This window comes from Stegodyphus dumicola, chromosome 11, assembly GCF_044657685.1.
Source record: "Stegodyphus dumicola isolate Sdum_Otavi_A_Nest chromosome 11, ASM4465768v1".
Classification (NCBI taxonomy): domain Eukaryota; kingdom Metazoa; phylum Arthropoda; class Arachnida; order Araneae; family Eresidae; genus Stegodyphus; species Stegodyphus dumicola.
In genome coordinates, this window is record NC_140778.1 from 65,716,707 (window position 1) to 65,728,448 (window position 11,742).

At 30.5% G+C, this 11,742-nt stretch overlaps 1 protein-coding gene across 1 annotated transcript in view; it reads left to right on the forward strand.

The window, feature by feature from the left end:
• LOC146994057 (uncharacterized) overlaps window positions 1-11,742 on the forward strand; it is a 55,181-nt gene that overhangs the window by 13,200 nt on the left and 30,239 nt on the right. Inside the window, exon 6 of the mRNA XM_085826299.1 lies at window positions 1,627-1,954. Coding sequence (XP_085682425.1) covers window positions 1,627-1,954 — 328 coding nt within the window. The remainder of the gene's footprint in view (window positions 1-1,626; window positions 1,955-11,742) is intronic.

Genomic DNA, 11,742 nt, shown 5'->3' on the forward strand with positions numbered 1-11,742 from the left:
AGTTCTTCAGAATGGCAGAAGTGCCACAAGACACCATTTGAAAATCCTTCGAATGATTGCTAAGTACCTTTTAACCTGAAAGAAGAAAAAAAAAAAAAAAAAATCTTTGTATCAAATTGCCGCAAAGTTAGGTAAATCTTTTTTAACAATGAGTTATGGATATTACCCTGTTGGGAAACAAACACATTTAAAATCTCCCTGAATGGATGGATCATGGTCATTATGTTTATTTTCATGCCACGAATATATTCCTATAAATTATCCACTAGATTTTCTTTCTGAAAATTACTTTTGGATAGATTAGAAAAGATACTGTGGAAATTAGACAAAGTAGTAACACATAACAGATGATTAAATTAAATGTGTAAAGGCACTGATGAGTATCATACAATGTGCAAATTGCTGAGATCAATAAAACAAAGCGATGTCAGTGCTAGAGAAATAGTTGCAACCTATGAACTGCCCTTTTATCGCATTTTCTGAGAATTAGAATTTTCTTTACTGTTTACTGTCAATCCTACATTTTATTGTGCAAGCTTTTCTGAAGAAATAACTCTGCAATCAATACTCAGAACAGTGCATCAGATGTATAGCTGCAGAATTATAAAAATATGTGCTATATTCTGATTATCCACACTCCAAGCGAAAAGTCATCGACTCTTCAGTGACACCGAAAAGCATTCGTCAGTTATTGGTAACTTTGGGAAGAAATTTTTTTGGTTATCTTTACATCTATTTTAATAATATATCCAGTGCTGCCTATCTTTTACATTCTTCTGTTTCCATACAAGATATACATACTTCTTGGTTTTTTGCATTGTTGTTTTTGAAATTACAAATGTTGTCAACATGAGACTGCTCCAAGGACTGTCAGAGAAGTGCACAAACCTGACACTGTATTCCTAAAATAATAATAAGAAGTGCCATGCATGAAGATTTTAATTGAGCAACAGTATGCTGTCCACTGTCATGTTAAAATACTTAAGTTTCACTGAAGGGATATTAATCAGCAAGCATCAGGGTCAGATGATATGTAGATTCTATTTACACAGGTAATATGTCCACATATGCAGCTAATTTGTAGAATACCAATAAATATTTATTTGCAACATCCTGCATTACCTCAATACTTTGTTGTGACTTTTCTGTAGGGTGTGGATAATCATAATTATCAGTTAATTAGAATTATAGATATTAAGAATTGTAATTTAAAAGTTAATACTGTAATTAAATTTATTATTTAAAAGAAAATTTTGATGTTCATTAAGTATGATTCACCATAATTATCAACCATAAATGAGTATTTCAAGGTTGATTTTAAGTTAGATACTGGTGCAGAAGTAAATATTTTGCCTTTGTATGTTTTAAATAATGTTAAACTTAAGCCTAAACTTAATGAAACTGATTTGTTCTTAACTGCATATGGTAATTTTAAGTTAAAACCAGAAGGTACTCTTATAATTAATTGTTCAACTGAAAGGCTTAAGAATGTATCTACAATTTTATGTTCTTGATGTAAGATCTAAGCCTATATTAGGGTTAACAGCTTGTTCTGCATTAAAGCTAATTGAAAGGATTGATTCTTTAAAATGCAATATCATTAATAAAAATGATTTAATTGCTCAGTATCAAGATGTATTTATAGGCACAGGGCAATTTCCTGATGAACCATATCATATAACCCTTAAAGATGATGCAATACCAGTAATACACCCCCCAAGACGTGTTCCTCAGGCTTTACAGCCTAAATTAAAAGATACTTTAGATAAACTTGAAAGAGAAGGGATAGTATCGAAAGTAAATAAACCAACTGATTGGGTTCAAAGTTTGGTTATAGTTGAAAAACCTAATGGGAGTCTGAGATTATGCTTGGATCCTAGAGATCTAAATAAAGTAATTAAAAGGGAGTACTATCAAATTCATTCTCCAGATGATATAATTAGTAGGTTAGAAAGTAAAAAAGTATTTTCAGTTGTAGATTTAAGTAGATGGATTTTGGCATGTACCACTAGATGAAGCTAGTTCTGAACTATGTACATTTAATACGCCTTATGGAAGATATAAATTTAATAAAATGCCATTTGGAATATCCTCCGCCCCAGAAATATTTCAGAAAAGAAACCAAAAATTATTTGGTGATATTGAGGGTGTGGAAGTTTATTTTGATGATATCATAATTGCAGGATCTGATGAGGTTACTCATGATATAATTTTCTCTAAGGTTCTTGAAAGAGCTAGGTCTCTAAATATAAAATTTAATCCTGATAAATTACAATATAGGGTACCGGAAGTCAAATATGTAGGCCAAATTATTTCTGAGTCAGGTGTAAAAGCCGATCCTAGTCATATTAAAGCAATTATTGATATGCCAACACCAAAATCAAAAACTGAAGTAAGGAGGTTGTTAGGAATGTTAAATTTTCTGTCAAAATTTATACCTAATGTATCTAAAGTATCATTTGTGTCTCGCAGCTTGACTAACAGTGAAAAAAACTATGCACAGATCGAAAAAGAGCTATTGGCCATAGTATTTTCTTTTGAAAAGTACCACAATTTTGTTTATGGACGGAAAGTCACAGTACAAAGTGATTATAAACTGTTAATGGCAATTGTTAAGAAACCATTGCATAAAATTTCGTCTAGAATGCAAAGGATGATCTTAAAGTTACTAAAATATGATTTTGAGATAAATTATGTTCCAGGTAATCAAATGCTTTTTGCTGACACTTTGTCACGAGCATATCCTGTGAATGAAACTATTAGTGATGATCCTGAAATTCTAAATGTTGTTCACATTATTTCAAAATATTTGCCTATGAGTGACAGAAGAGTGGTGCAATTTAGGAAAGAAACTGAATCAGATCCAGATTTGCAAATAGTTATGAAATATATTAAAGAGGGTTGGCCTAAATGTTACAAAAAAGTAGATAGTAGTGTAAAAACATACTTTAAAGTTAAAAAGATCTTTATGTTAATGACGACTTGTTATTTATTAATGAAAAATTAGTTGTACCTTATGGTTTGAGAAAAGATATGTTGCAATTAATTCATGAAGCGCACTTTGGAATTGAGAAATGTAAAAGTAGAGCCCGTGAAATTTTTTACTGGCCAGGTATGACAAATGACATTGAGCATCTTGTTTCCAAATGTGAAATATGTGAAAAATTCAGAAATAGAAATCAAAAAGAACCTCTAATGCAACATGAAATTCCAACTAAACCATTCGAAAAAATTGCCCTTGATATCTTGCAATATGGTAATCAAAATTACTTAGTAGTTATCGATTATTACTCTAAATGGATTGAGGTTTTTAGCATAAAAGATAAGACAGCAAATGAAATTATGATAAAGTTAAAGTGCATTTTTGCCAGGTATGGTATTGCAAATGAAGTCGTTTGCGACAATAATCCCTGTAATAGCTACTTATTTAAGAAATTTGCTGAAGATTGGGATTTCGAACTTAAATTTAGTAGCCCCAGATATCCTCAAAGTAATGGGTTGGCTGAAAAAGCTGTAGGAATAGTGAAAAATATCATGAGGAAAGTGCAAGATATAAGTGTAGGCTTAATGGAATATCGAAATACTCCAATTAGTGGAATAAATTTGTCTCCTGCACAACTGTTACTTAATAGAAGATTAAGGACAAAATTACCTATCAGTAATAAATTGTTAAATACTAAGATAAACAAACCTTATTCTAAATTTCGTGCACTTCAAGCTAGGCAAAAGTATTATTATGATAGAACCGCACAGAAACTACCTGAGTTAAAACCTGGAGATAGTATAACCTTGTTCAACTTTAGAACTGGGCAATGGGATAAAGGTGAAATAATTTCAAAACATAAAGCTCCTAGATCCTATATTGTAAGAAATTCAAATGGGGAAATATTGCGAAGAAACAGACGCCACATAAAATTTTCAAAATCACCTTACAAAGTCAATAATGATTATGATGATATAGTATTAGATAAAGAGGAAAATTCAAATGGAAGCCCTGAGAATGTTTCTGTGCCTGTTAATATAGGAAATCAACAGAATAATCTATCCAATAGTACAATAACAAGAAGTGGACGGTTGATTAGACAACCTTCAAGATATAGAGACTTTATCATGGAATAAAATAATGTAACGTATTGCATATATCATTTTTATGTAACTTTTTTTTTTGTTATTGTATGTCATATTGTAAATATACTTGTATTGATATTATTTGGTATTTTTATTATTGTTTATAAACTGGAGGAAGGGATGCGATGTATATTTAAATTAACTACAACTGTAACTAAAAAAAATAACTTTAACTTAGCATTGATGCACGTGTTACTGTGCTAGCTGAATGTCATGTGAACTGTTTAAAAATGTAATAATAAAAGTTTTGAATTCTTGAGTTATACTCATTAATTGAGTCTTCTTTTAAAGTACAGAAGTAATTAAATTCAACAAACTACACAAGAAGTTACAATAGGTAGCAAAATAGCATGACATTAAGCATATTTAAGTTTAATTTATTCTTATGTGTGGGGGGGAGGGAATAAAATATTTAAGCCTATATAAATACAAATTAGCTGTTTGAACATGATGTTAAATGTAAACTGAACAGAAAAGGCATGATATTAAGCAAATAAAAATCAAATTTAGCTGATTAAGCATGCTACTTAGTGTACGTGAATTAAAGCTTGGGGGAAAATATATTTAGCTTGTTATCATCATTGCAACCATATGATATAACAACTTTTAAGTATGCTTACAAGCCACAGTATCAAGAATGAGTTCTTTATTCAGAGTCTGTATTTCTATGCTGGGTTTTAATAAACCTAAAATGTATCAAACAATTAAGCCTTTTAGTCTGTTAGTTTCTTACAAGAGTATCATATGATGCTGAGTAAGTGTAAGTGTTCCAATTTCCACATCACAGGAATTCGTACACAAAATATTGAGTGCTAATTGAGTTCTTCAGAATGGCAGAAGTGCCACAAGACACCATTTGAAAATCCTTCGAATGATTGCTAAGTACCTTTTAACCTGAAAGAAGAAAAAAAAAAAAAAAAAATCTTTGTATCAAATTGCCGCAAAGTTAGGTAAATCTTTTTTAACAATGAGTTATGGATATTACCCTGTTGGGAAACAAACACATTTAAAATCTCCCTGAATGGATCATGGTCATTATGTTTATTTTCATGCCACGAATATATTCCTATAAATTATCCACTAGATTTTCTTTCTGAAAATTACTTTTGGATAGATTAGAAAAGATACTGTGGAAATTAGACAAAGTAGTAACACATAACAGATGATTAAATTAAATGTGTAAAGGCACTGATGAGTATCATACAATGTGCAAATTGCTGAGATCAATAAAACAAAGCGATGTCAGTGCTAGAGAAATAGTTGCAACCTATGAACTGCCCTTTTATCGCATTTTCTGAGAATTAGAATTTTCTTTACTGTTTACTGTCAATCCTACATTTTATTGTGCAAGCTTTTCTGAAGAAATAACTCTGCAATCAATACTCAGAACAGTGCATCAGATGTATAGCTGCAGAATTATAAAAATATGTGCTATATTCTGATTATCCACACTCCAAGCGAAAAGTCATCGACTCTTCAGTGACACCGAAAAGCATTCGTCAGTTATTGGTAACTTTGGGAAGAAATTTTTTTGGTTATCTTTACATCTATTTTAATAATATATCCAGTGCTGCCTATCTTTTACATTCTTCTGTTTCCATACAAGATATACATACTTCTTGGTTTTTTGCATTGTTGTTTTTGAAATTACAAATGTTGTCAACATGAGACTGCTCCAAGGACTGTCAGAGAAGTGCACAAACCTGACACTGTATTCCTAAAATAATAATAAGAAGTGCCATGCATGAAGATTTTAATTGAGCAACAGTATGCTGTCCACTGTCATGTTAAAATACTTAAGTTTCACTGAAGGGATATTAATCAGCAAGCATCAGGGTCAGATGATATGTAGATTCTATTTACACAGGTAATATGTCCACATATGCAGCTAATTTGTAGAATACCAATAAATATTTATTTGCAACATCCTGCATTACCTCAATACTTTGTTGTGACTTTTCTGTAGGGTGTGGATAATCATAATTATCAGTTAATTAGAATTATAGATATTAAGAATTGTAATTTAAAAGTTAATACTGTAATTAAATTTATTATTTAAAAGAAAATTTTGATGTTCATTAAGTATGATTCACCATAATTATCAACCATAAATGAGATATGGTTGATAATAACCTAGGGCAGTAGTTTGTCATGTGAAAATGGTAGATTTCAAAATCCTGGACTTTGAACTTTACTTAAAACTGCACTAATTGAAGCTTGTTTTTAGATCCTCCTGTTGTCGCCACATGGGCCTCCAGTGGCGAAGAATGTTGATTCAATTCCCATGAGAGCAGCATTTCAATGGAATCATAATTTTAAAAAATATATTTACAGGAAAGTTTATCATTAACTTCAAAACATCACAGATACTTATTCTGTTTTCTGAAGAGGAAGATTAAAAACAAGTTTTCTACTGATGACATCCCCCCTTCGGTTCTGAGGTAACTTGCAGAGAGCATAATTCAGCAGATAACATATAGTGTTAAGCTCGGGCCTCGTTTTTCTCCCTCTTTTACTACAAAGATGACTTTAGGTTCTATGTGCATTTTCTTATAACAACGATCCTCTTTCACAAATCACTAGATGATCTGTGTAAAAACCTTTTCGGATTACACCATACTAGCAGAAGCAATATGAGTATAAGGTTGCTTCTTTATCTAACTTTAAGAATTTAGTAAGTTCTTAGTTTTAAACCATTGGTAACAACTAAATCATTTATTTCAAAATTTAGGAAAACTATTATTTATATGGAAAGAAAACTTTCCGGTATATGTCATTTAAATTTAGAAAAAATTCAACCTCAAATATTAAAACTGATATTATTCAATAATTTTAGGCATTTTATAAGCTTTATGTTTGTTTTTCTTAAATTTCATGACTATTTGTTTTCCACAGACCAAGCCAAAGGTCAAGACACAGATCAAGCCAAAGGTTTAATTTTGGTAATAATTTTTCATTAGTTTAATAAGCATTACGAAATTTGCTAACTGTAGAATGAATTTAGTTCTCGGAACAGAAGAAATATTATATAAAAGCAGTTACTTCAATGAGTTTTTAGACTAAAGCGATTTTATAAAATGAAACTTTAGGCAGTGACTCCTTATTAATATACGAAGGAAGCAATCACAATTACATTTAAGAGTAAAAATGTGTACATAAGGCAGAAAATATGTTTTAGAAAATTTTGAAATTTTTACTTATTATTATTGTTACTATTATTTGAAACTGTTCCTTTTTTTTCCGAGTGTGATATTTGGTAACCCTATAACATTGTACTAAAGACAGTATAAAAGGTATAATTTTTTATTACACTAAGTAAACAGTTTCATTAAGGAACGTAACAACATGATAATATCATGAAATAAGTTTTATAGTGTCTTAAAATCCATGAAAACCTCGCTCCCTGAAACTGAAAGATGCAGTTAAAATTTTGGCTAATATTTGAAATATGGTAGCAGGTAGTTTGGTGACATTTTGGTAAGGCTATAAAGGTTACTAGCTAGGACTTTAGCAGTGTACATGGATAAAGTCAAGAGTGTGCGCAATGCCATTTTTGTGCAATTCTGGGATGTTTTTTTAAGTGAAAATAGGTCGACGTGTACATTGATACTGTGTATGTGCAGTTCTTAAAAACGCGGCAAGCAGTTTGCGATTCTGCACTTTCTCCCAATTTTGCACCTAATCTTCGTCATGATTAAGCACTTTTGTTCCAGAAAAGTTCTAGCATAAGCGTAATTCGGCTAGCAGATTGTTGGAAAAAAATTTTGAGTAAAAAAAAAAAAAAACATGTCTTTACTTCGTGAAAACAAAATTTCATCCCCCCCAAAAAACTAGCAGGTTGCTGTACCAGGGTTGGTCGCCAAATTTTCGCCAAGTTACCATAATCCAAATTTTTTATTGCAATAAAAAAGGCATTTTAAACCTTTAACAGAGATTCTCACAGGTATATGCACTTTTTGCTTTATGTATTCTGGCTCAGCACAAATTCAAACATTTAAATAAATATATCATCAGAAACATATATATATATATAATAAAATTTAATTCACATAGACACCACGACTTCCTATTAATTTATACACATTGTTTGCCGCACTTCATTTAAACTTATTTCCTCAGATTAGTCTAAATTAACTGATCTCTTAAAGAAAGTTGAAAATGATATAACAAAACTGCAAATTTTGAATTTTAATATTTTGCCAATTTTTCCAGACTTGGAGAGTGCATTAAAAGTTAGATTTCTTGTGTACCGGTGTGATATTTGTCGAAAATTAATTAAAAAAAAATTTAACATTGCCAAAATGCGAATATTTTCATCATTTCAATGATAAGTATATGTTTGATACTGGCAGTTACAATAAAAAAGGGAGATGCACAACTAGGCGTTATAGCCGTTCCATATAGAAAATTTTTATATTTTGTGGCTAATCTTTTTGTGTTATGCGAGATAAATACATATGTATGTACAGACGCCATGAACAAAATCCCTTTTGGGAGGAAAAGTTCTTTATTCTGTGCATACATAAAGATATGAATAAAAATCAAAATGCATACTTTTTCGTGATTTATTTTCAATCAACATAGTATCACTGCATTACATTACTATACATATGAAATTCTTTCTTTGAGCTAAGTGGGCCATCAGTAGAAAACTGAATATTGAACAGAGCTGTCCAAGATACAGTCAGGACATATCTAATAAAATTGATTCTCACATGCCAGCTCTAACATTTTTCAGTCCCTCTTTTCTTGAAAATGCGTCTAATTACTTGTGTGCTTTTTCTAATTTATTACATTATATATGATTTATTATACTTTAAAAATGTTATACTTCTATAATGCAATATTAGGCAAAGAAACAGTCATAGATTGAATGTTAAATAAAACTACAAACTTTGAGGGAATTTGACACAGAAGCAAAATTTTTTTATATAGTAATGCTCAAAGCTGAGAGTTTTATTTAAAATTCCTGTTAAAGGTTGTTTTCTTTGTTTGATTTCACACTATTTATTATCTTAATATTATATGATTTACAGTATAAAATAGGTGAATAACCAGAACATTGTTTAGTTTTTAGTCATTCTCAACTTTACTTGGGACAACAAATTAACGAATAGTATTAAAAAGTGTCATGTAACCTTTTTTAATCTTGTGACAAAAGTGAATTAAGATTAATGAGCTACTCTTAATTTTTATAGCATAATTCATTTAAAATTTTCCTTAAAGGAGTTCTTTTGCATAATAAGAATACATATGCCAGTGCATTAAACTTACTAACTTTGCTAAGTATTATGAATTTAAATTTCTTTTTCTCAAAGTTTGCCTTAAAGCAGCTCTTTTGCATAGTAGGAATAATTATGCCTTTGATCCTATTGGCCTTTCTATCCATCTAACTGTTAGATCTATTTTAAAAGGGTCATCTTTATGGAAAACGTTCTATGGGAAACTGACTCATATTCATGTTATACATGGGGAAAACCACAAAAGCCTCATGCAGCCAGTTTTTTTTCAATCCCTAGGAAGATGATTTAGGTTAAACTGTAAGTATTCTGTAGCCGCTGACTGGCTTTCCTAGATTGTAATTAATTTGTTATATGAAAAAAGTTTCAAAATTTTTCTTTTTTTGCAATAAATGCTAACAGAGATACACACAGCAGACATTTCTGTTTATAATGTTTCATTACACATTATGAATAAATTATATAAGTACATAAAGAAGTACAGAATTGTACGATTCTTTCTTAAGATTTTCAATCATAATGGCAACTGAAATAACATCACTATGCGAATGCAATGATGATGCTAATGATTTTGTATTAACAATTTATGCACTTTTGCATTATAACATCCTAGCTATCTCTATTTTGCCAAGAACACAGCCCATCTGTAATAATATCCTGAATCTTTTTACCATGGACACCTAACTGCACACATGCTTTAATCTGATCATGACAACTTAATTGCTGAAATTTTGTATTTTCAAAACACAGATCGTGATTATGACTTGAATAAAAAAAAAACATTAATGAAATTAGCTCCCTATTAAAATTCTTGAAGGACAATTGATATCTACAGGTATAGTGCCTTTAACATTTTTCTCTTGACAGCCTTGTTGGTTTAGTCTGTGTTATGTAAAACTGACAACAGTAATAGTGATAGGTTTTAGTGGCTTAATTTTCTTGCCACAACATTTCTTAAATGAATTGAATGAATTAGCACTTTCTAACCACAACTGAAAGTCTGATAAATTATTTACAAACTTTTATACGATTAAAAAACTTACCACATTTCACAATTTTTGTGACATTTATTACAAATGAAATTTAGGATTTCATACACAGTTCACATGTTACACACACTTTACTTGGAAACTACCACTAACTCTGCTAGACAGTTCAACCTCATCATCATTAACACATTTATTATAATTGTTCCAACATCAGACTGTTTAGTACCCGATATTTCTACTGAACCAGATGAACCTTTACATTTACTCTTATGAGTACAAAAAGATTGCTTTGAAGTATAACACCTCTTACAAACTTCACAAATTTTTAAATGCTTACTTTTAATATCTTTCATACAACTATTAGTTCCTTTAAGGGCATCTGTATGAAACATACTTACTATAAGTAAATAGAAGTAAACATTTGGATTAGAACTTTCAGTTACATATGCCGAACCACCAAAAATAATAATTGCAGATGACGTAAAATTTCCACGATCAACAACAGAGCTTATTTGCATTTTGCAGCCTACTTTGGTAGACGGTTGCACGGATTTTTGGCGATTTACGTTGGCGCGGATTTTACAAACGTCAGCCATCTTGAAAAACGCTGTTTTTACACATAGTAAAGTATTCGAAACTTTAAAAAAAAATAAATATTGTTAAAAGTAATGGATTAATTTTTTGTTGAAAATGTCGTTTTTTAAGATGGCAGGCAAGTGTAAATAAATACATTTACTATGAGTATAAAATTATATGAGTATAACATTTACTATGAGTATAAATTATTTACAAACTTTTATACGATTAAAAAACTTACCACATTTCTAAAGTAAGGTTTTAAGTACAAATACTAAAGTATTTTCTAAGTACAAATACTAAAGTAAGGTTGCTATTACTTTCATATAGCAAAGAAGAGAATAATGTGTGTGTGTGTGTGATTATGGCAAAGCCTCGAGGGCTATCTGCCTAAGGGGAGGGATGCCTTCGTGGAGGACTTTCTAAGGGAAACTGGCTCGTATACACGTTACACATGGGGAAAACCACGAAAACGCCCATGCAGCCAGCCCGTTCGCGGGATTCGAACCTCGGACCGAACTACCAGTGTTCAGCGACTTTACCGCTCGGCCGCTGGTGGGCCAAAGAAGAGAATAAAAACACCGCTATAAAAACATTGAGCCAACGTTTAATTAGATTAAAATATTACTGAAATTGAATATAGAATTAAGAACCATCATACCAACATTTAAAAGAATTAGAATATTATTAAATTCAAATACTTTAAAATACGTTATATAGAATATAATTAACATTAAAACATATGGACAATAATTATCTGAGCAATTTCTGAAAATAGTGTATTAATTTTTTTTAAAAAAATTGAAGTA